The sequence below is a fragment of the Mastigoproctus giganteus genome, chromosome 3 (genome assembly GCF_048544385.1).
Source record: "Mastigoproctus giganteus isolate SK-2022 chromosome 3, ASM4854438v1, whole genome shotgun sequence".
NCBI classification, from domain to species: Eukaryota; Metazoa; Arthropoda; class Arachnida; order Uropygi; family Thelyphonidae; genus Mastigoproctus; species Mastigoproctus giganteus.
In genome coordinates, this window is record NC_143577.1 from 181,010,559 (window position 1) to 181,036,843 (window position 26,285).

The 26,285-nt window shown below is 37.4% G+C and overlaps 1 protein-coding gene across 1 annotated transcript in view; it reads left to right on the top strand.

Moving 5' to 3' along the window:
• LOC150088446 (UTP--glucose-1-phosphate uridylyltransferase-like) overlaps positions 1 to 26,285 on the top strand; it is a 225,451-nt gene that overhangs the window by 165,997 nt on the left and 33,169 nt on the right. The window contains exon 12 of the mRNA XM_090370162.1: positions 21,496 to 21,574. Within this exon, the coding sequence (XP_090226288.1) occupies positions 21,496 to 21,574 (79 nt within the window). The remainder of the gene's footprint in view (positions 1 to 21,495; positions 21,575 to 26,285) is intronic.

Genomic DNA, 26,285 nt, shown 5'->3' on the forward strand with positions numbered 1-26,285 from the left:
CATGTGATATTCAAGTGCACAAAAAAAATACAATACAAGGGTGAAACAGTTGTGTTGTTTGGTTTCATATATTAGCATTAGCATTAGCATTAGTAGAGGCATTTGATGCAAGAAAGCAAGCTTATGCAGCATCAGCCAAAAAAAAAAAAAAAAACTCCACTTCCACTTCACCCCTCTGTTCGTTCAAAATATCTGTCCAGCTGAGCCTTAAACTTATTTAGGCTATCAACCTCCACTACAAGGGATGGAAGTCTGTTCCACCAACCAACCACCCGCTGGCTAAAGGCAAATTTCCGCACGTCTATCCTACATCTGTCTTTCCTCAATTTGAATTTATGCCCTCTCAGGTGATTCTTCTGAGCTAGAGGAAGAATCCCATCAGCATTGAGCATGCTCAAACCATTCAAGGCTTTATACACCTCTATCAGATCACCTCGCTGGTGCCTAGTCTCCAGACACTGTAATTTGCAAAACTTAAGCCTTTCTTCGAAAGAGCACACCTTTGTTCCATTCACCAATCTTGTTGCCCTTCTCTGTACTCGTTCCAGCAGCTCTACATCCTTCTTGAAACGAGGCCTCCAGACCTGTATACAGTACTCTAGGTGTGGCCTGACTATTGCCTTATACAAGGGAATAATCACTTCCTTATCTGGCGCATTATGGCCATAGACGCCCATGCGCCTAAAAAATCCCCAAACAAACAAACAAAAAACTTCCTTATCCCTGCTGGAAAAATTCCTGTATATCATTGACAATACTCCATGAGCTACTCTTGGAGCCCGTCTGCACTGCTCAGAGAACTTCATATATGCCTGCACAACCACCCCCAAGTCCCTTTCATTCTCTACCACTGTCAGTGTAGTACCACAGAGTTAATACGTTGCTCTGGGGTTGCTGTTTCCCATGTGTGCACTTTACATTTGTCAATGTTAAACTTCATTTGCCACCTCTCAGCCCATCTGCTCAACCTTTCCAGATCCTGTTGCAGTAGCATAGTGTCAACCTTCGTATCATCTGCAAACTTAGACATTAAGCTTGATATACCATCATCAATATCATTTATAAATACAGAAAACAATAATGGACCCAACACTGAGCCCTGAGGGACTCCACTAATAACATTAGTCCACGACGAGCAGTGTCCATTGATTACTACTCTCTGTCTTCTCCCCCTCAACCACCCCTTTATCCACAGCAGCAATTTACCTCCAATGCCACACTGCTCCAATTTGTGCAGCAGTCTTCCATGTGCAACAGTATCAAAAGCCTTTCTAAGATCCAAGTATATAATATCAAAGTTATTCCCTGCATCCAGTTCTTTTGTGACTGCATCATAGTATCCAATCAAATTGGTCAGGCAAGACTTCCCCTTAACAAAACCATGCTGTGTCCGAGCTATAACTGAAGTCTTGTCTAGATGATCCTACAGTGCTTCTTTAACCAGTGCCTCAATTAATTTTCCAGGAACAGAAGTTAAACTCACTGGTCTATAATTACTTTTGTCAGCCTTTGATCCTCCCTTGTGAATTGGGGTCACATTTGCACATCTCCAGTCTATGGGTACCTCCCCTGAGTCCAAGGAAGCTCTCATAATTATGGCTAAGGGTTTGCTTACTTCCTTTGCTGCCTCCTTTAATATAACTGGATAGATCCCATCCATCCCGGGTGCCTCAACTGTACTGGAATCTTGTAAATCATTTCATTTGAATGCTGGTTTCAGCAGGATAGCATGACTTTTCACACTTCTACTAAAGTGGTTTCAGTGTGGACAGAGTTTTTTTTTTGGTGACATCTTATTTCCAAAAATTTGCAACTACTATGAACTTCAGATATAACTTCGGAGATTTTTATCTTTGGAATGTTATTCACTGAGAAACTTCAAGTTGTAAAAATTAAAAAAGATAAAATCAGAAATTGCAAAGATAACTGTTCAAACATTGTCACATCTCATTAAATGAATGTAAGATTTTGCACTTGTTTTTTTTTTTTTTTTATGTAAACCCCAAACACGAGAGGTATTAGAACCCATAGTACTTAGTACGGTGCTTGGGTTGGAGGTTGAAAAGACGAAAGAAGATATTTGTTGACATTGGACTTGAACTTCTGTAGACTGTAATTTTCAGGAAATACATATGAAGGAAGGTTTTTCCAGAAAACGGCAGTTGAATGAATAAACGAGGAAGATGAAAAGTTGGTTCTGTGAGTTTGAAGTTGGACAGTAAATGGATTTTGGCTGGTGGTGGCACATGTTTGGACTGTTTTGAAAGAGAGAGCGGGAATTATAGAACCCAATTCAGAAGAACAGTGCCCATGGAAGTATCTGTAGAAGAGGCATACAGCAGAAACAGAACGTCTACGAGACAGTGAGTGGAGAGACTCTGTTAGAGATGAATCATTAATTAACCTAACCGCCCTCTTCGGAATGGAATCAAGCAGCCTGAGAGAGGTTTTGGGGGCACCACCCCAGATGTGGGTACAATATTCCATGGCAGGGCGGATTTGCGATTTATACAGAGTGAGCAGCTGTTTGGAAGAAAAGTAACGGCGAGAGTGAAAGAGAAAATCAAGTTTTTTAGATGCAGAAGAAGAAGAAGCAATATTTGTAATGTGCTTTTGCCAAGGGAGATTAGAAGTCAGGGTAATTCCCAAAAGAGATATATCATTTTGCCTAGAAATCAGAGTGTCACTAAAGATAAGCATAGGAGCAGAAGAATCCTTTTTGCGAGATATAAGACAAGACTGAGTTTTAGAAGGGTTGAAATCAACTAAGTTGTCTTTGCCCCACTGGAGAATTACCTGAAGATCGGCATTTAAGGAATTGGTAGCAGATTTTCGAGAAGTTGAAGCTGATTGAGCAGGACAGGTTTCTCAAAATGGAAAGTGGAATGCAATGTGCTATCATCGGCAAAACTATGGATAGGATTTCCAGTCAATGGAAGAAGGTCGTTAATAGAGTGGGGGAAAGAACTGAACCTTGGGGGACACCGGCATTAGTGGAGAAGTTAGAAGACAGAGAGCCATCTACCATCACCCTCAGTGAGCGATCAGAGAGAAAACTGGATAACCAATGACTAAAACAGTTGGCAAACCATAAGATTGAAGCTTGTTTAGAAGACCTTTATGCCAAACACGATCGAAAGCCTTTGAGATGTCGAGTAACTACTTGCGCTTCACCGAACTTTTCCATTGAATTAGTCCATAAATGGGTAACATAAGCCAGAATATCACCAGTAAATCGACACTGACGGAATCCATACTGGCGATCATTGATCAGATAGAAGGTTTCTAGGTAGTTTAAGAGTTGGCGGTTAATTGATTTCTCCATTACTTTAGAAAGAGTAGAAGTAATTGCAATGGGACGATAATTGGATGGGTGAGATGTCACCCTTTTTAGGAACTGGCTGGATATAAGCAAATTTCCAAACAGAAGGAAAAACACCTTTGGAATAAGAAAGTGAAAAAAGGTGGCAAAGAAAAGGAGTAAGTTCAGGAGCACAGGTTTTGATAACAAGTGGAGAAATACCACTGGGACCTGGAGCTTTCTTAGTATCAAGGTTTTTCAAAATCCTTCTGACATCCTTTTGACAGAAGACCACAGGAGGCATTGAATGGAACATGTTGGGAATGGTGGGAGGTGTTTTACCAAGATCATTAGTACATGAGTTGGAAGAAAAATGGGATGCTAGCTGGTCAGCTTTATCCTTTTTTGTTTGTTTGTCTAGTTCAGCCTTAATTTATTTAAGCTGTCAACTTCCACAACAACAGATGGAAGTCTGCTCCAGCAATCAAGTACCCCCGCTGGCTAAAGGCAAACTTCCACACATCTATTCTACAACTGTCTTTCCTCAATTTAAATCTATGCCCCCTCAGGTTCTTAATCTGAGCAAGTGGAAGTATCCCATTAGCATTGAGCATGCTCAAACCATTCAAGGCCTTATATACCTCAATCATATCACCTTGCAGGTGCCTAGTCTCCAGATGCTGCAACTTAAAGAACTTAAGCCTCTCTTGGTAAGAGCACCCCTTAGTTCCTCTCACTAATCTTGTTGCCCTTCTCTGTACTTGTTCTAGCAACTCTACATCCTTCCTAAAATGAGGCTTCCAGACCTGTACGCAGTACTCAAGGTGTAGCCTGACCATTGCCTCAAGAGGAAGTGAATCATCCACTCAATTACACCATGATAATTTTATTATCATGATGTAATTGTGTATATTTTGTTTAATGAAAATAACACACAAAAACATTGAATCATTTAAAAGCCCAATTAAGGAATATTCACCATTTGCGGACTACCCATGGTACTTCTCCAAGTCACTTCAAAAGAGCACTGGTTGATATACAGGAATTTTACTAGCAGGGATAAGGAGGTGATTATCCCCTTGTATAAGGCAATGGTCAGGCCACACCTTGAGTACTGCATACAGGTCTGGAAGCCTCATTTTAGGAAGGATATAGAGTTGCTAGAATGAGTACAGAGAAGGGCAAACAGACTGGTGAGGGAAACAAAGGGGTTCTCTTACAAAGAAAGGCTTAAGTTCTGCAAATTGCAGCATCTGGAGACTAGGCACCTGCAAGGTGATCTGATTGAGGTGTATAAGGCCTTGAATGAATTGAGCAGGCTCAATTCTGATGGAATTCTTCCTCCTGTTCAGATGACAAACCTGAAGGGGCATAAACTGATATTGAGGAAAGACAAATAGATGTGCAGAAATCTGCCTTTAGCCAGTGGGTAGTGATTGCTGGAAAAAAACTTCCATCTATCATTGTGGAAGTTGATAGCTTAGATAAATTCAAGAAAGAAGTAGACAAACTTTTTGGAGCGAATGGATGGGTGAAATGGGAAGGTTTTTTTTTTTTTGCCTGATGCTGTTATAAGCTTGCATTTCTTGCATCATATGCCTCTACTAATGCTATTGCTAATCACTCTCCCAATCTTGATATCATCTGTGAATTTTGATATCACATAAGGTATCCTTCACCAGTATCATTAAAAAAAAAATCAATCAGAAATAGAAGCACCAGTTCTTGAGGAATCCAACTTCAAATGCTAACCCAGTCTGAAGAATAACCATTAATCAACCTTCTGCCTCTCCTGCAACCTTCCCATGATTCATCTAAGGTTCTTTACCTGTGATATCAATTGTTCGAGCTTATACAGTAACCTCTGATGTGGGACAATCAAAAGTCTTGCTGAATTCCAAATAAAACAATGTAAAAATAATGTTTTTTGTCAAACTTATGGCTTTTTCAAAATAGCTAACCAGTTTAGTTATTAGGATATCCCAATACTGTTGGAACAAACTCCTATCTGTGGAAGTCGGTAGTTTGAATAAATTTAAGGAAGAACTAGACAGTTTATTGGATGGGGAGAGGAAATGGACAGGGGATGTGAGAAGGGTGGTTTTTTTTTTGATGCTTTGTAAGCTTGCAGCTTGCTTTCTTGAATCATTCACCACTAGTAATATTGATACTATTGTATTTTTAGTAATTTTTCCATGATTTTTCTTACTACTGAAGTCACCCTAATCATTTTGTTCTTAGAATAGCATTTTTGAGATTGGCAATACACTGACACTTTTCCAGTCTGAAGCAATTTCTTCAAAGTGGACTTTGAAGTTTAATTATGATTTTATTCTCACCTCCACAAAATTACTGGGCATATGCCATCGATTCTCGGGTACTTGCCTTTAGGCTTGAAATTTTTCCTAATAAACAATCTTCTGTGATTTCAGTTTCACTAATTTCATAATGTCAGCTTTGCTTACACAGTTTTTTCCCACCACAAAGGCTTTTTTATCTATAAAGATAAATGCAAAATATCTGTTTATTCATTATTTACAGCTTTCTTGTATTTATTACGTAAGGATCCATTCTGATTCATTCCTTTCTTATTTGATTTCATGTACATGAGAAAAATTTCTTGTCACCATTCTTTTTCTTAGTTAGAGATTTTCACCACCTTAATACATTTCTGTGGTTCTTTACAGATCAACCAGTTGTAGGCTTCAGTAGTTTCATCTCTCTGTAGCTCATCTGCACCACCTTTTTCTGCTATATTAAACTGGCGAGCTCACTTTCATCCATCTTAGCATCCTCCTTGTACTATATTTTCTTAAGAGTAATTTGTGGAATTTATGACTACTGTTTAAAGTGTTCCATAATTACATAAGAACAATCAATAAAATTAGTTAACTTGTACAAATACCTAGGAATTATGTTAGATAACAAACTTCAATTCATTACCCATGCTAAATACGTACTAGGCAAAATAATCAGAATTACTAAAGGTTCTTGGGGTCTGAAACCCTCCACTCTCAAACTGTACTACAAATGTATATTTATTCCAATTGTCTGTTATGCTGCAGGCGCTTGGGGCCCCCAGTATATGCAGAGTCACGGTGGAAAAAATCTTGACTCAAGCCCAGCGCTTCTTCCTGATTACAACTTCAAGAGCTTGTTGCACAATTTCAATGTCAGCACTACAGGTAATCAAGGGCAAACTACCAATTAAATGTGAAGTGCTGTACAATTACTTTCAGTATTGTAGAAGGAAGGGTATTGCAGCACAGTTCCACCAGTTTTCTGTTAACCTGGACATGCCAGTGAAAGAAGACAACACTAGATTAAGAAACCAGTTCCTCCAGGAATGGCAAAACGAATGGACTAAAGCCAACACTGGAAGAATTACTACCCTTTTTATACCTCAAGTGTCCGAATTTGACAAAAAACATTGGCCCTGGTTTAACCTGGGTCTTCACATAACTTTCCTTCTATCCGGGCATGGCAGCCTAAACTCAGTTATTTACTCTGGGTTTGGCTGCGTCTCCTCTCTGTAAATGTGGCTCAGAGGAGACAATCCAACACATAATCTTAGAATGTCGATATTATGTAGACATTCGATTTGAACTTCAGGCATTGACCGAAGTTTACGATGTAAATAACTTCACCAAGTTTTTAAAATGTAAAGAAAATTATCAGGCACTGGCTAACTTTGCAGACAAGGCTTTCCGCAGAAGGAAAGGACTTGTCGACTGAGAATAATTATATAATAAGTGTACTACCACTGTATATAGTTGCCTCCTTGGTATTAATCGTATTGCTTCAAGACCTCTGATGAGGAAATTTATTTGTATTTATTGTCGGAAGGCAATATTAGCGTTCAGAATATATAAGTCGATGTGCCAGGATCACTGTTGGGTGGACGGTGTCCTGGGACTTCGGCCTGTAATAAGGTATATAAATTGTAAATCTTAAATTGTATAAATTGTAAATCATAAATTGTATAAATTGTAAATCTTACATTGTATAAATTGTAAATCTTAAATTGTAAGATATATATTGGACCTAATTGTAACCGAACTGGTAGGTCCTAACTATCTGTATAGCTGTATAAGTTGTGAAGATTAATGTAGAAATTGGTGCCTTCAACAAATTGTAATAACTTAGTTGCAAGTGTTATTGGATATACAGTATGGTCAAATGTGCGGCTATACTACATTGGTGTCAGACAAGAGACATTGTTTTTAATCATTCCTGTGAAGATGCTGGATCAGAAGATGTTTTGCTAAACCACAAATTGTAAATAATGTACAGTTATTCTTCAGCGGCAGATAGAGGAAACCCTGGAGCCTGCAGAAAATAATAAAATACTTTGAAAATACTACTTTGTTCCATAATTCCCCTGTATTTGCCCTCCCTGGGCCATCAGCTTAGTTAATAGAGGCCATGTAATGTATGAAACTGTCATAGTTCCCCTTCTGAAATTGAAATCAATGTTTACTTTTATTAGCTGTGACCTCTCTCTCTCTCTCTTTCTTTCTTTCTTTCCATCATTGTATAAGTTAGATTTACATGATAACTCTCTGCTGAGGATCCTGTAATGGTATCCAGGTCATAATGGTAATCATCAGATTTAGAGTATTCTTTCCCCTTAGTACTGCCCTGTTGTGTTGATTGAAATATAAAATTCATGATTCAAATTTCTTATAAAAAATTTTGATTTTCCTGTTGGCAAATAGAAACTTTTTTTAAGAAAGCATTCACATTTGCATGCTGATTTCATCTGTATGTGGAAGTTATCATCATACCCTTCACAATTTTCTGGTCCACATTTCCCCTCACTCTCATTTTTCCTGTTCTTCTAACTATTTTGAATCATATAGATTCTGTGCTGGTATGCCTAAGTTCTGAATCTGGGAGTGCTTATGATATGCTCAGGCTTTGATATAAAGCACAACATCTAAGAGTGTAGTGGGAAATTACTGACCTGTCAGTCTAACTTCAGTAGTAGGGAAAATCATGGATGGAATGATCAAGGGTGGAATTCAGAATGATTTGGAGAGAAATGTAATTTTGAAGGATATGCAGCATGGTTTTGTAAAGAGAAAATCATGTTTAACAAATCTGGTTAGCTATTTTGACAGGATCATGCGGGAGCTGGATTTTGGGAATAATTTCAACATTGCTTATTTGGATTTCAGAAAAGCATTTGACTCAGTCCCACATGAGCGGTTACTTTATAAGCTGGAATAGGCTGGAATCACAGCGAAAATCCATAGATGGAAAGCAGGATGGCTTCAGGACAGGAGGCAGAGGGTTGTGATAAATGGTTATTGTTTAGATTGGGTTAATGTAAGAAGTGTGGTTCTCCAAGGATCAGTATTGGGACCACTGTTGTTTTTGATTTTCTTAAGTGACATCGATGAAGGGATAGAGGGTGTGATGTCTAAATTTGCATATGATGTAAAGATTGGTAGAGTAGTTAATGATCACTGCAAAGCAGAGCTTCTTCAGAGTGACCTAGATCGACTTTGGGGGTGGTCAGAAAAATGGTAGCTGTGCTGTAATCCAGCAAAGTGCCTTACATCTGGGGAACAGTGGAGTTGAACTAAAGTCGGTAGAAAAGAAAGCTACTTGGGAGTTACGATACGGTCAGACATGAGGTTCTCAGAGCATTGTAGACAGGTTGCAAGAAGGCCGTTGGTGTCCTATCGATGATTTATCAAACATTTTCTAGTAGAGATAAGGAAGTCATAATCCCATTATATAAGGCTATTGTTGGACTACACCTAAAAAAAGACATCTAGCTTCTTGAAAAGGTCTGGAGATGGGTAACTCACCTGCTGAGATCAGAAAAAGGACGTCCTTATGAGGAAAGACTTTTAATATATGCTTGCCGTGCTTGGAAACTAGGCACCCTAAGGCAACTTTATTGAGGTGTTTAAGGCTCTGAGAGGCAATAGTAAAATGAATGAGGATGAAATTTAGATTTTGTGTTATTTATTAAACATCATTAATATTTAACAAAAAAATGAATATAAATTACTTTATTTAGAGTATTTCATTTTCATTGTGGATAATTAGATTGTTCTCTAGTTTTACTTCATATTCGCTGTTTTTGCTCACATAGTATTCTTTTAATGTGTTTAGGTAATTAAATGCATCAGCATATATTTTTTTTTAATTTGTGGTCATGTTGTTGTTCATCCTTTTCAGGTTTTTTCATCTTCCTCCATAAGTTCTTCATTGTTCATAAACTCACTTACAATATCCTTTACTTTAGTGTTTATGCCCTTGTGTTTGTGTACAGTGTTTATGTCTACAGAAATATATTCAATTCATAACTTAGTGTCCTTAGAAAGCCATTAATTACAGATGCATCAGCTGAATCTGCAAAGTGACCATCACACTGACTAACACCCAAATCAAATCTTGCTTTGTGGAAGCAGTTTTTAATTGAAGAGGAGCTCACTGGATTCCATGCTGCACTAATCCAGATTATATTAACCTCAGGGGCTCACGCCTGGTGAGTATGGGCTTGGCACACCCAGGGTCCCGAGCTGGATATCATCATTCTTCTTCTCCTCTTTCTTGGTGATTCCTTTCAATTTCTGACTCTCTCTCTCTCTCTCTCTCTCTCTCTCTCTCTCTCTCTCTCTCTCTCTCTCTCTCTCTCTCACACACACAGGGGTAACTCAGGATTTTTTTTTTTTTTTTTTGGCTGGTGCAGCAAAAGCCTTAGGCTTCCTTGCACCATATGGCTAATAATAATAATAATAATAATAATAATATCTTGTAGTACATCTGTATTTTTTGAACAACTTATTTCTTCATCAAGTTTTGAAATCTGGTGTTTAAGAACATTTGGTGATATTTTGCCATAAAGTTTGAAATTATTCATTGATCTTGTGATTGAGAAGCAGATGTGATACTGGGAGAAAAAAAAAAAAAACATTTCAACATTATTCAGTTTAATGTGTGGGTGAGATGTGGATTGTCAAGATATAAAATAACTTTTCTATTCTGGCAAATCATTCTTTTATCTAACTGAATCAGCCATTCTGTCATTATTTTCTTAGTCATTCAAGCCTTATTGTTTAATTTCCAATGCATATCCAGTAAATCAGAGTGTCTTATAATGGGAGATTTTAATTTCCCAGATATTGACTGGAATTTGGGGGCTGGTTACTCACTCACTAGCAGGACTTTTGTGGATTTATTGGATGATTGTTTTCTACATCAGCATGTTCGGGAGGCAAATAGAGGGAGTAATACTCTTGATTTGATTATCAGCAGTGATTCTTCATGCATTAAGAATCTGCAGATAAATGAACCACTAGGTGGCAGTGATCACAGTGTGCTGAAGTGGGATTTACTCAAGGAGGTAACTACCATTAGGGGTAAAGGGAAGGGTTATTGCTTCCGTAAAGGCGACTACGATGGACTGACACAGTATTTAAATTCTATACAGTGGGACCAACTGATGATGTTACCAACAGCATTCAAAGAACTTATCTTGGAAGCTACTAGGCTTTACATACCAACTAAAAAATATTGTTCAAGGTTTAGGCCAAAATGGATGTCAGATGAACTAATGAGGCATATGGCAGAGAAGAAAAATGCATGGGATACATACAAATTAACACATGACACAGAAGCCTATGATAGATACAAGTTGATATGCAACCAAGTTACAAAGGAGGTTAGGCAGGCGAAGGCATTTTACGAGAAATCCTTGGCAAGGGATGCAAAGAAAAACAGCAAAGAGTTCTTTACTTATGTAAACTCTAGAAGGAAGGGGATGAATCAGATTGGTCCACTTGATATTGATGGGTCAACTGTTGATGATCCTGCTCAGGTAGCTAACAAACTAAATGAATATTTTGCATCAACATTCACACATGAGGAGTTATTCAGCGAGGGGAATGCCAGAGGTTAAGCCTTTCTTCGTAAGAGCAACCCTTTGTTCCATTTACTAATCTTGTTGCCCTTCTCTGTACCCGTTCCAGCAGCTCTACATCCTTCTTGAAATGAGGCCTCCAGACCTGTATACAGTACTGAAGATGTGGCCTAACCATTCCCTTGTATAAGGCAATGGTTAGGCCACATCTTGAGTACTGTATACAGGACTGGAGGCCTCATTTCAAGAAGGATGTAGAGCTGCTGGAACGGGTACAGAGAAGGGCAACAAGATTAGTAAATGGAACAAAGGGTTGCTCTTACGAAGAAAGGCTTAAGTTTTGCAAATTACAGAGTCTGGAGACTAGGCACCGGCGAGGTGATCTGATAGAGGTGTATAAGGCTTTGAATGGTTTGAGCATGCTCAATGCCAATGGGATTCTTCATCTTTCTCAGAATAATCACCTCAGAGGGCATAAATTCAAATTGAGGAAGGACGGATGTCGGATAGATGTGCGGAAATTTGCCTTTGGCCAGCGGGTGGTTGGTTGGTGGAACCGACTTCCATCACTTGTTGTTGAAGTTGATAGCCTAAACAAATTTAAAGCTCAACTGGACAGGTATTTCGAACGAACGGAGGGGTGAAATGGGAGAGGGTTTTTTTTTTTTTTTTTTGGCTGATGCTGAATAAGCTTGCTTTCTTGCATCATATGCCTCTACTAATGCTAATGCTAATGCTAACTCTAGCAGTAAGCTACAGAATCTTGAAATAACTGGGAGTAAAGTGGAGGAGAAACTGTTGAAGATAAACACAAGAAAGGCACCCGGGGTGGATGGGATCTATCCGGTTATATTAAAGGAGGCAGCAAAGGAAGTAAGCAAACCCTTAGCCATAATTATGAGAGCTTCCTTGGACTCAGGGGAGGTACCCATAGACTGGAAATGTGCAAATGTGACCCCAATTCACAAAGGAGGATCAAAGGCTGACACAAGTAATTATAGACCTGTGAGCTTAACTTCTGTTCCAGGAAAATTAATGGAGGCACTGGTTAAAGAAGCACTGCAGGATCATTTAGACAAGACTTCAGTTATAGCTCAGACACAGCATGGTTTTGTTAAGGGGAAGTCTTGCCTGACCAACTTGATTGGATACTATGATGCAGTCACAAAAGAACTGGATGCAGGGAATAACTTTGATATTATATACTTGGATCTTAGAAAGGCTTTTGATACTGTTGCACATGGAAGACTGCTACACAAATTGGAGCAGTGTGACATTGGAGGCAAATTGCTGCTATGGATAAAGGGGTGGTTGAGGGGGAGAAGACAGAGAGTGGTAATCAATGGACACTGCTCATCGTGGACTGATGTTATTAGTGGAGTCCCTCAGGGCTCAGTGTTGGGTCCATTATTGTTTTCTGTATTTATAAATGATATTGATGATGGTATATCGGGCTTAATGTCCAAGTTTGCAGACGATACAAAGGTTGGCAGGGTTGTCAAGGACACTACTGACACTATGCTGCTGCAACAGGATCTGGAAAGGTTGAGCAGATGGGCTGAGAGGTGGCAAATGAAGTTTAACATTGATAAATGTAAAGTACTACACATGGGAAACAGCAATCCCAGAGCAACGTATCAACTCTGTGGTACTACACTGACAGTGGTAGAGAATGAAAGGGACTTGGGGGTGGTTGTGCAGGCAGATATGAAGTTCTCTGAGCAGTGCAGACGGGCTGCAAGAGTAGCTCATGGAGTATTGTCAATGATATACAGGAATTTTTCCAGCAGGGATAAGGAGGTGATTATTCCATTGTATAAGGCGATGGTCAGGCCACACCTAGAGTACTGTATACAGGTCTGGAGGCCTCATTTCAAGAAGGATGTAGAGCTGCTGGAACGAGTACAGAGAAGGGCAACAAGATTAGTGAATGGAACAAAGGGGTGCTCTTACGAAGAAAGGCTTAAGTTTTGCAAATTACAGTGTCTGGAGACTAGGCACCAGCGAGGTGATCTGATAGAGGTGTATAAAGCCTTGAATGGTTTAAGCATGCTCAATGCTGATGGGATTCTTCCTCTAGCTCAGAAAAATCACCTGAGAGGGCATAAATTCAGATTGAGGAAAGACAGATGTAGGATAGACGTGCGGAAATTTGCCTTTAGCCAGCGGGTGGTTGGTTGGTGGAACAGACTTCCATCCCTTGTGGTGGAGGTTGATAGCCTAAATAAGTTTAAGGCTCAGCTGGACAGGTATTTTGAACGAACAGAGGGGTGAAGTGGAAGTGGGTTTTTTTTTTTTTTTTTTTTGGCTGATGCTGCATAAGCTTGCTTTCTTGCATCAAATGCCTCTACTAATGCTAATGCTAATATTGAGCTTGCTTAAATCCAAACCTTTAAAACACCTTCGTTTCATAAATTTGTTTATAACAAGAGGTATTTTATGACTGCCTGCATTCCTGTACACAGAAGTACAATTAGATGCTCCTTTGCCTCCAGTGTATATTTTCCCTCTAAGGCACATTGTTTTATCCAGAACTGCATGAAAAAAAAGTACCCATTTCATCAGAATTCAGTGTTTTCTGGTAAGTATTCAACAAGTATTGATAGCAGCCTTTTTGTTTTTTTACACTCATCAGTGGTTTTCAAATTTATGTTAGTAGATTCCTCACAAATTACTTTGAAGGAAATATTATGACATCTACAGAACTTATTAACCAGCCATTAGAAATTGGTACCAGTGACTTTAAAGTCACTGGTACCAATTTCTTTAGCAACCTTTAGTTTGAATCATAGGCTCAGAGATGGGAATGTTTTGACTGTGTACACAACTAAACCACTCAAATGTTAATTTATCCACCAAAGCACCTTTGCCATGAGAAAATGTATAGTACTGCTTTCCATTTTCATTTTCTTGCCGCTGTTTTAATAAAGTTTCCTTATTTTTAATAATTGCTGCTGTTGAAGTCTTTCCAAATTTTAAAATGATCCAAATTTTGAAATTTTCAAAAAAATTAAGAACTCTACACATTTCTTGTCTAGAATATTTTATTACTTTTCCATTTACTTTTGAAGTTAACTGTTTTTGAGACATACTATAGCACAGTATGTGTATGTAAATGTAAATTCTTGCCTGGGACTCTGGACAGAATTTCACAATTTTCCAGAATCTGTCCACTTGAAATTTACTACAGTGCTGTAACAACCACACACTCTGAAGAAACAAAACTGAACCTTAAAGAATATATAGATTAGTAGTGCCAGATATGTGAGTTGTTTTTTTACATTTTGAAGATTTAGACACACCATATGGTAATAGACTAACAAAGCGTCTGATTAAGGTTGACTAACAGTTCTATTAATGTAGCATGCATTTGTAGAGTACCCTAATGCAAATGCATTAGAGTCTGTTTGTAAGATGTTAATTTTTTTAAAGAAATGTATTGTACAGTACTGTATTACAACTGTATTTTCACATTCATGCGAAAACTCTCTCCTTTCTCTCTCAGCAAAAGCATCTCTCAGATTTGCAATTTTATTGCCTTGCCAAGTGATATGTATGTCAGTCGGTGGAACTGCTTCACATAGTCAAAACAAAGTTTGTAAATTCTGTATCAGCAGTGTTGAGCATATTAACAACATATTCTGCAGACTACTCTGCAAGTCTAATTAATGTCACTGTTACAGTAATGACCTTGAAGTTCACATGCCTTGTGTGTTGTGTGTGTGTGTCACCAGTACTGAACATGTTCATCTGAAATATTATCCTTGAAAAAAATCTAAGTGTTCACTGCAGGAAGGTTAAAAAATTAAAAAAGGTTGGCTATCAAAGTGTCCATACATTTTTTACATTTTGAAAATTTAGACACACCATATGGTGATAGACTAACAAAGCATCTGATTAAGGTCTGATTAATAGAGAGTGTCCACTTTAGAGAGGACACTTACCATGTAATTTCAAATATTTCTGGCTGGGACCCAAGCCTGAGTGTCCACAAGAAGGGGGTGTCTGCTTTAGAGAGGTGTCCATTAAAGGAGGTTTCACTGTACTACACTCAGGGTAGTGAAAAATGAAAAAGACTTGGAATAATAATAATAATAAATATCGTGTCAACCACCGGTATGTGCCAAAGACCCTACATAGCAGCCTAGCAGCAATAGGTCTCCCAGAGAACACCTACAAGGAACTCCAGAAAGTTTGCAATCCTGAACACCTGTAGGATAGTCAGAGAGTTCCTTGGCCAACAGTAATGCCAGACATTAAAACCACCCTGTGTACTTGGTAGCAGTACCCATCATGAAGTGGAATCCCCAATCAGAGAGAAATAATATAAGAGCAACAACAATAATAATAATAATAATAATAATGTGCAGTCTGATATGAAGTTCTCTGAGCAGTGCAGACAGGCTGCCAGGACAGCTCATGGGGTTTTGTCAATGATATGCGGGAATTTTGCTAGCAGGGATATGGAGATGATTATCCCATTGTATAAGGCAATGGTCCAGCCACATCTTGAGTACTATATACAGGTCAGGAGGCCTCATTTTAGGAAGGTGTAGAGCTTCTGGAATAGGTACAGAGAAGGACAACAAGATTGGTGAGGGGAACAAAGGGCTGCTCTTACCAAGAAAGGCTTAATTCTGTAAATTGCAGCATCTGAAGACTTGAGACTAGGCACCTGCAAGGTGATCTAATTGAGGTGTTTAAGGCTTTGAATGGCTTGAGCAAACTCATTGCTAATGGGATCCTTCCTCTTGCTCAGACTGTGCACATAAGGGGGTATAAATTCAAATTGAGAAAGGTTGATTGCAGAACAGATGTGTGGAAGTTTGCCTTCAGCCAACTGGTGCTGATTACTAGAACAAGCTTCCATCCATTGTTGTGGAAGTGGATAGTTTGAATAAATTCAAGGAAGAACTAGACAAGGTATTGGAGAGGATGAATAGGTGAAATGGGATTTTTTTTTTTTTTTTTTTTGGCTGATGCTGTATAAGCTTGCTTTCCATCATTTGCCGCTATTAATACTAATACTAATATTAAAGTATTTCCATCTATAACATACTGAGAATATTTATTTAGTCTTGAGTAAAATTAATTGATATGTGCATTTAATGTTTCTAATATCTTCAGATAAGTATAGTTGAAAAATAGATAAAATGTGAGAGAGTGCTCGAAAATGATTTGAAAAGAACATTGTGTTGCTTGTTTATACGGACACATTTTAGTGTAATTGTCGTAATTTTTGCATTATTAATTTTTTTGTAGTGCAGCATATGTTGCATATGCCCAAGTTAATGTTTATTTGTATTTTTAAGAAAAGGCCTGTCAAAATTCATTATTTATTGTTTATTTGTGTCGTTGTGAGCTTATTGGCTTACTGGCAACAATGCAGTAATATGCTGGCTTATTTGTGTGCTAATTCCTGTTTCTTTCTACTCCATATATATATTGTGATTTACAACTTGCTATCTTAATGATTACTTTTATATTTACTGTGTATTAACATAGAGCCCTAATGAAGAGATGAAGTCTAATGTTATTAGCTTCTGTTATATTAGGAATTCTCCCTTGTGTATTCTACCAGGTTAATTATATGACCACGGAGAGCTTGGCCATAGCTTCCCAAAGTAATGCATTTCCTCATGTGATTCAGTTGTTTATTTCTGATTCCACCTACTGTTATTCAAAACCACATATCACAGAAGCATTATTATAGAATATGATTCCAAAAAAAATCAATCAGTAACTTATGTATCCAATTGTTGAGTTTAGGATTGGCAGTTATTAACATATTGCTCAACTTTGGTAAAGTATTCGATTCCTAGGCTTCAATTAAAAAAAGAAACAAAAATTTCTTTACACAATGTTATCAATATGATTAATTTATTAATACAATTGCCATTTATGACTTTTTTTTTTTTTTTTTTTTTGTTAACTTAAGACTTGGGAAAGCTTCCCAAAATGAGAGATATGTTATAATTGCCATACTGGCAAGGTTGCTTCACCACTCATTTGGAAAATTGCATAATAATTTCTTGGAAGAAAGACATACATGTACTTTGGAACTGATTAATTCTAATATGAGATTAAACAACACTGCACTCCACTTAAATCTTAAAGGCAAAAATAAAGAGTGTCAAAAACCTCAATTTTTTGCCTTTAAAATTTACATGGAGTGAAGTGTTATTTAATTCTAATAAGAGATTAAACAATCTCTTATTGGAATTAAAATTGCATACTCTTCCTATAGTAACTAATAATTTGTGCATTTTATTGTGGTGGAGCTCTACATATTCAATTTTCAAAATCGAATACATAGAGCTCTGATGAAGAGGTGAAGTCTAAAGTCTATTAGCTTTTATTATATCAAGAATTTGGGGAGTTTTGAGATGCAAGCATGTAGAAAGATGGAAGGATAAGATGGGTTGATAGAGTGAGTTAATATTTGTATTAGTAGTGGCAAATTATGCAGGGAGGCAAGCTTATACAGCATCAGCTCAAAAAAAAAAAAAACCCTTTCTCACATCACCTGTCTATTCTCTCTAATAATTTGTCTAGTTCTTCCTTAAATTTATTCAAACTACCCACTTCCATAATACCAGATGGAACTTTGTTCCAAAACCCAACTACTCACTGGCTGATAGCAAAAATCTGTGCATCTGTCCTGCAACCATCCTTCCTCAGTTTAAATTAATGGCCCTTCATGTGTATTGTCTGAGCAAGAGGAAGGATGCCATTGGCATTTATCTTACTAGGAGAGGTGTTTGATGGAGATAACTGGAAACCAAGAGAAGTTGGATTGGACTTGTATTGAAAGGTGAGGGGTTGACATCCTTGCATGATGAATGTAAGGATGGAGGGTAAGAGGTCCAGACAGAACTATAATAGATGAACTGATATTGAAGATTAAGAGCAGGGATGAATGGGGGGGGGGGTAGAGAGAGGCATGGAAAACTGATCTGCTTTTGGCAGAACACTAATGATGACGATTATTTTAACTTGTCTTACTGTATGATTTACTTTCATTTATGTCACGGGCCTAAACTGTATTCCCAGATTCTGTGCTGTAGCAATTCAAGGTAATTATGACATTATCTATTTAAGCAAAATCTGGGTTGCATTATACCAGATATTGTATTGCTAGGTTGTCCATGAAGCATGCTTATACATTTATAGGACATTAACTATCCTCTATTTACAGAATTGCTTTTATATTGATAGACTGTTCATATTATGTGTATATGAATTTGGGGAGTACAATGTGTAGAGGAAGGATAGACAAGATAGGAAGGGAGGAGATGTTATTCTATTAGTTAAGAAACACATAAAATCTAAGGAAATGCATCCAGTATTCATGAGTGGACAGTGCAGTGTTGAGTTAGTTTGGTGTGATAAGCACTGGGAAAGCAAAATTGAGAGTAGGAGAGTGCTAGAGGCCTATTAACTCTGATGAGTATAACAAACAGCTGTACAGAGAAATAGAGTGATCCAGTAAATCAAATTGTCTTATAATGGGAGATTTTAATTTCCCAGATATTGACTGGAACATGTGGGTTGGTCACTCGCACACTAGCAAGGCTTTTATGGATTTATTGGATGATTATTTTCCACACCAGCATGTTTGGGAGGCAACCAGAGTGAGTAATACTCTTGATTTGATTATCAGTAGTGATTCTTCATGCATTACGAATCTGCAGATAAAGGAGCTACTAGGTGGCAGTGATCACAGCGTGCTGATATGAGATTTGCTTAAAGAGGTAACTACCATCAGAGGTAAAGGGAAAGGTTTTTGCTTTTGTAAAGGTGACTGCGGAGGTCTCAGACAGTTTTTAAAGTCTATACAGTGGGACCAACTGAAGATGTTACCAACAGCAAATTCAAAATGGGAAGCATTCAAAGAAATAATATTGGAAGCGACTAGGCTTTTCATACCAACCAAGAAATATTGTTCAAGGTTTAGAACGATGTGAGCTAATGAGACATGTGGCAGAGAAGAAAAATGCATGGGATACATATAAATTAACAGGTGACAAAGAAGCCTATAGAAGGTATAAGCTGGTCTCTAATCAAGTCACAAAGGAGGTTGGGCAGGCAAAGGCACATTACGAGAAATCTTTGGCAAAGGATGCAAAGAAAAACAGCAAAGAGTTCTTTAATTATGTAAACTCTAGAAGGAAGAGATGAATCATATTGGGCCATTTGATATCGATGGTTCAACTGTTGATTATCTTGCTCATGTAGCTAACAAACTGAAAGAGTATTTTGCATCTACATTTACACAGGAGTTATTCAGGAAGATGAATACCAGATGTGTATTAAACTTTGGTAGTGAGTTAAATGATTTTTTTAATAACTGAGAGCAAACTGGATGAGAAATTGTTGAAAATAAACATTAAAAAAGGCACCTGGGATGGATAAGATATATCCAGTTATATTAAAGGAGGTGGCAAAGGAAGTAAGCAAACCCTTAGTCATAATTATGAGAGCTTCCTTGGACTCGGGGGGGGGGGTATCCATGGACTGGAGATGTGCAAATGCGACCCCAATTCACAAAGGAGGGTCAAAAGGTGATACAAGTAATTACAGACCTGTTAGTTTAACTTCTGTTCCGGGGAAATTAATAGAGGCAGTGTTTAAAGAAGCACTGCAGGATCATCTAGACAATACTTCCATTATAGTTCAGACACAGCATGGGTTTGTTAAGGGGAAGTCTTGTCTGATCAGTTTGATTGGATACTCTGATGTGGTCACAAAGGAAATTGATGCAAAAAATAATTTTGATATCATATACAGGGATCTTAGGAAAGCTTTTGATACTATTGCACATGGAATACTTCTGCACAAATTGGAGCAGTATGGCATTAAGGGCAAAATGCTACTATGGATAAAGGGATGATTGAGTGGGAGAAGACAGAGAGTGGTAATCAATGGGCACTGCTCTTCATGGACTAATGTTATTAGTGGTCCCCCAAAGGTTCAGTGTTGGGTCCATTGTTGTTTTCTATTTATTAATGATATCAATGAAGGTATATCAAGTTTAATGTCTAAGTTTGCAGACAATACTAAGGTTGGAAGGGATGTTAATGACACTAAGCTACTGAAATAGGATCTAGAAAAGTTGAGCAGGTTGGGCTGAGAGGTGGCAACTGAAGTTTAACATTGACAAATGTAAGGTCCTGCACATGGGTAGCAGTAACCCCAGAGTAACATATGAACTGTGTGGTAGAGAATGAAAAGGACCTGGGGGTAATTGTGTAGTGAGATATGAAGTTTTCTGAGCAGTGCAGATGGGCTGCAAGAGTAGCTCATGGTGTATTGTCAATGATATATAGGAATTTTTCTAGCAGGGATAAGGAGGTGATTATGCCCTTGTTTAAGGCAATGGTCAGGCCACACCTAGAGTACTGTATACAGGTCTGGTGGCCTCATTTCAAGAAGGATATAGAGCTGCTGGAATGAGTACAGAGAAAGGCAACAAGATTAGTGAACGGAACAAAGGGGTGCTCTTACAAAGAAAGGCTTAAGTTTTGCAAATTACAGTGTCTGGAGACTAGGCACCAGCGAGGTAATCTGATAGGGGTGTATAAAGCCTTGAATGGTGTGAGCATGCTCAGTGCTGATGGGATTCTGCCTCTTGCTCAGAATAATCACCTGAGAGGGCATAAATTCAAATTGAGGAAAGACAAATGTAGGATAGATGTCCAGAAGTTTGTCTTTAGCCAGCGTGTGGTTGATTGCTGGAACAAACTTCTATCTATTGATGTTGAAGTTGACAGCTTAAATAAATTGAAGGCAGAACTAGACAAACATTTCGACCGAATATATGGGTAAAATGGGAAGGTTTTTTTTTTTTTTTGTTTTTTTTTGGCTGATGCTGTATATAAGCTTGCTTTCTTGCATCATATGCCTCAAATGCTAATGTAAATCTCCACTAATTATATTTTTCAATGAAATTACCATCTAGAGGTATTATTACATCAGTTATATTGAATCCCGTATTTTATTTCTTAGCTTGTATTCTGATTTTTTTTTTCACTTCTAATCATTTTTAACTTTTATTCTACCCTGTAGAGTAGTAGGAATTTGAATTTCTGACATACAGAAATAACTGTTCAAACTTAACCAACCAATGCATTCCACCACAAATAGTTCCTTTAATTCCAGTAGTATACACATGAATTTGGTTGCTAAACACCACTGTTGTGAATCATTTCTGTTTTTAAAAATACAATATGACACATGCTTATGCAATTTGTTAGAGAAAAAAAAAAAACTGATGTGCCATTTTTGTGCTAGTTGTTTTTTTTTTTCTTCACAGCAACTTGCAACTGGACAAAACATAATTCAACTTGAACATGCTGCTGGAGCTGCAGTTAAGGCTTTTTCAAATGTTACTGGTTTGTATATAAAAGATATTAGATAGAATTAATATGATTAGGTTAGTTAAGTTATGTTATTTTATTCAATTATTATTTTATTGATATCATTTATAGTTATTTAATGGATTACTTGTTTTGTAAAGTCTTTAATTTAGTCTTTAGTGGTCATGATGGTAAAATTATTTGCTTTAACCTGGCAGTTGTTTATGCACACTAAAAATGAGAACACGAAACCTGATATTGTCTCCAGATGGCTGCTGCTCAGTGAGTTGCCTCTGTAGCCAGGAGCAGCAGTGCATAGCACACGTTTCTTGATTAGACCAGGGTTCGAGCCCGTGACCATCAAATACAGAGGATGCGGAATGGTCAGGGAATGACCACCACATATCCTCGGAGCAATATGGCCTTTGTTGCTAATGCTCCTAAAAAACCAAATAATAACAACAACAACAAATAACAGCTGCTCAGTGGGAAAGACCATATGTAATTTAAAATTTCATGCACTGTGAAGCCAAATTTGAAATAAATTTTGAAAAAATTTTAAAATGGAAGTGAATAATAGCATCTATCTATCTATATATATATATATATATAAATTTTTAATTACAAAAATTATTTGTTTTTGTGGATAAGGTAAAGATAGCCAACACGAGAACAATGAGAAATGATGGATAACTTACATGGAAAATTATTTTCCCGACACCGGACTCTAGCGCTGCTTGCTCGGTGAACAGATGGTAGGTGTTATCGGTCTGGAGCTGAAATTGAGAAGGATATATTGATTGACAGGCAGGCGTGGCAAACGATGAAATGATTGGTGGTGGGCACGACAGAGGACAAGCTACTGTGTAGTCATTGGTTGGCATTATAATGTGTATTTATGAGTAGAGAACGGTGCATAATAGTTTTATAATGAACGGTAAACAATTAATAGTAGCGATGAATCTTTTAAAGATGGAAGAAATTTGTAGGGAAAATAAAACATTGGTTGATTTTTTGATAAAAACTAAATTAATAAGTTTCATTCTGTTCATTTTTATGTTCTTCATTATGTTTTTTTCTCATTATTAAAAGCAGATTTTTGGAGTTCATGAGTGTTTTTACTATACGGTTGATTTAGGTTTTGTTACGAAAAAAAAAAGGAAAAGGTTTCTTTATTTTTCGTTATATTTTGTAACGACCTTAAATGGTAGGTTATTAAATAATACAAGAAAAGAAAGAAATATTGTATGTATATATATAATGAATAGCTGTTGAGGTGTTTATTGACATTATGATACGTGTGTATCCACACCAGTGTCTTTAAAAATACAGTAATAAAAAAATAATATTTTGTTAATAAACAGTTTATGCACTGGTCCCACATGATTCTAAAGAAAAAAATATTAGGTTACCCCCCTCCATTTTGAGAGGGGTTCAAGCTCCCATGGGATTCAAGTGGAGGTAACCTGACCTTTTTTCTCCATTATGGGAAACATTCATTGGGGCAAGTTACCATTAGTGCTACTAAAATGATTCTAACCTGATGTTATCGTGTGTTGTGTTCACGCACCAGTCATCAGCACATCGTTTGCCATGCCTACGTGTCAATCAATATATTGTTCTTGACTTTGCTCTAGATAGATAACAGCTACCATCTGTTTACCGAGCGAGCAGCGCTAGAGTGCCGTATCGGGAAACTAATTTTCTGCATAAGTTATCCAACGTTTCTCGTCGTTCTTGTGTTGGCTTTCTTTACCTTTGCCGTTTTTGTACACACACTAAGCAAAAGTATGTGCACAATTAAAATTTTGAGAGAATAAGGGTCTTTTAATCTGGGAAGATGGAAGATTTTAATAGATTCATGTTTATATTTTATTTATAAAACGGTTTTTTTTTAAATTTTCAAAAAATTTGTTTCTTTGAGAATAAAAGGGTCACCACCTCCACTTGGGTAAAGTTGGTAAAGCTTATTTGGAGCTACTAAGTTAAGATTTGTTTATTGGCTCTTAGTAGGAATAATAAATGTGACTCCAAGTTGTCATTTTATGTCTGAATAATTCAAACTACTCAAACATAAGTTTTGGGGGATACTCAACCATTTAAAGCTGGATCATACTTTTTTCATTTCCTAACTTTGCATTTCTTTTTTCACTAAAACATTTTAATCCTCAGAAAATAATAGTAAACAAATATAAGTATACAGTGACAGTTTACAAAACACAATAGTAGATGAATAGCACTGGAGGCATTTGTTTACATACATTTGGGATAATTGTATAAGTAAAAATGGAGTGCATCTGCTACAGCTTGTACTCCACTGAAGAGGTATGCTCCATTATTTGATTTTCATTGCTGAAGGGAAGAGCTGCAGATTTTGAAGCCAATCATATAGAAATTATGCATGCAAACCTCAGCTTCAGTAAGGTTTGCAGACATAATCACAAGTCCAGTGCACATGTGATTATGTCTGCTACATTTTCAGTACTACAGTGAAAAAAGGTGACTGCTTCCTGAACAGAATTATGACAGGGGATGAAACACCACATCACATAAATTTTGAAAAAAAAAAGAAAAAAAAAAATCTTAATATAAATAATGTGAAGTTATGTGTACAATTTTTAAAAATTTTTGAGTATTGAGAAAAGCAAAGAAGAAATTAGCAATGTGCAAGGTGGAAAAGGAAGTGAATGGTGAGATCGAGGAAATAATGTAGATTCAAGACAGGTGAAGCAAGTACCATGAAAAAATTTAACATGTGGTGGCATGTTAAACATAATCATATTGAAATTTATAAGGCTCTGGTTAAAAAGAAGGCCAAAGAAGATGACGCAAAATGGAGAACTGACATGGCCAAACATTCACCTGACTTTGAAGATAAGAGAGTTGATTAAGCAAATTGAGCAAAGAAAAGTTGATTCATATTTCAAATACTCAAAGATTACAGTCACCACAGATGCCGATACTTTCCGTGAAAGGCTTATGGATATGGTTTGCTTGAGTTCAATACTGCTCATTACCATCAAGCTAAAGAACAAAGGATTCCAAAAAAATTGCAGGGGAAATAGACAGCAGCTTGATGTTTCGACAGGGCACAATGCTCTTTGTCATTTAGTTATCAGCACAGCTGAGTCTAGTCATGCTGAGCTCAAGAAAGTTTTGGAAGGAAAATTCAGGATGCCTGTAGCATTGCTTTGAGCATGCCAACAACTCAAGTCAGTGTTGAGCAATTGTTTTCGACCTTGAAATTAATTAAATGATATGTGGCAATTAATGGAGGATGAGTTGCTTTCGGCAATCCTTTTTTACAGAATAAATAGTAATGACAATTAATATAAATAAAGTTTCTGTTTTAAAATTGTGAATTTTTTTTTTTTAATTTTTAAAACCAAAACCCTGTAGGTGACAGTTGTGAATCAATTCAGGTGGACAGAATTTCAGTGAAGTAAGGTCATCCTGCAATAACCAAATCCTCTGTTTGCACCTTTACAATGTGGTGCAACCCTGGGTATACCTCTGTGTGTAAGTCCTGAAATACTTTGCTTAATGTACTGGGGGGGGTGATCACCCAGGTGTGAACCAAAATAAGCAGAGGTTGAAGTGTGGTGTCAACAGGCAATACTAGATGGTAAATGACTCATCAACAAGTGCAGTACCACTACTTGGTACTGCACTTGTTGCCTGGCTTATTGGAGGCTTGAAGTGGTGAAACCCATTTTTAGTCTCCAGAGCTAAGCTTTTGCAACCCCATCATGCAGTATGATTGATATCCTTTGAAGTTAGAATAGGCATCATGGCAAGATACAATCTTCTTTTTATTTTGAAGATACAGCTCTAAAATGGCATTCACAGGCCAGCTGCTACATAGTCTGGATTATATAGTGGCTGAATAGATAGTTCCACCAGACCACACCTATTGGCAACTCTCTAGGGCACACTGAGATCAGCTAGTGTATAATCTTACTGCATCTGCTTTTCCAGACAGTGAGTGGAGAGGGACTAAGCAATGTATATGCTGGGGGAATTTTCAAGGCCACATGTTAAGGAGCTGAAATTTTCTTGCTACGTGTGCACAATATTCAAGAATTTCATTACTTCATACATGTCTCCCCTTATTGTATATGATAAATAGCCAAACTAATAGAACAAACTTATCAGTGAAGACAGCCCTCCCAAATACTTCTCATTCATTTCGAAAATATACGTAGTATCTCAATGAATTCCATTTCCACTTACGGTGTGCCAAGCCCCACTTATTTTTTCTGACAGAATCCCAATTATAGATTCTCTCAACCAATTTCTCACCTCAGTTGTCTTAATTGTTCAGTGTATGATTGCTTTTGCTTCAAAAGGTGTAACTTGTGTGCATGTCCACTCTGACTTTCCCTATCAGAGAGGGTAATTTCAAATCTTTTTTCAATCATTTCTGGCTTAAAATCTCTCTACCCCATTCTGTAAAATTCATCTGTGCCTCTATCTTTCTCACGACTCTACTAATCATTTAGAACTCTGACTACCTTCCTTTGAAATTCTACTTTCTCCAGTCTAACTTTCCTAACAGTGAGGTAATTTTCCTTGGCGATTTTAATGTTCACAACTCTAGTGGACTTCAGTTTTTTAGTCATATGGACTGAGCTGGTGAAGATGCTGAGCTTTGCAAGTTCACTCAGAAAATTAGAGTAGAGAATAATTTTTTCTTCACAGATGAAAATTCATGCCAATGTTAGAATAGCTATCATTTATGTTCCTC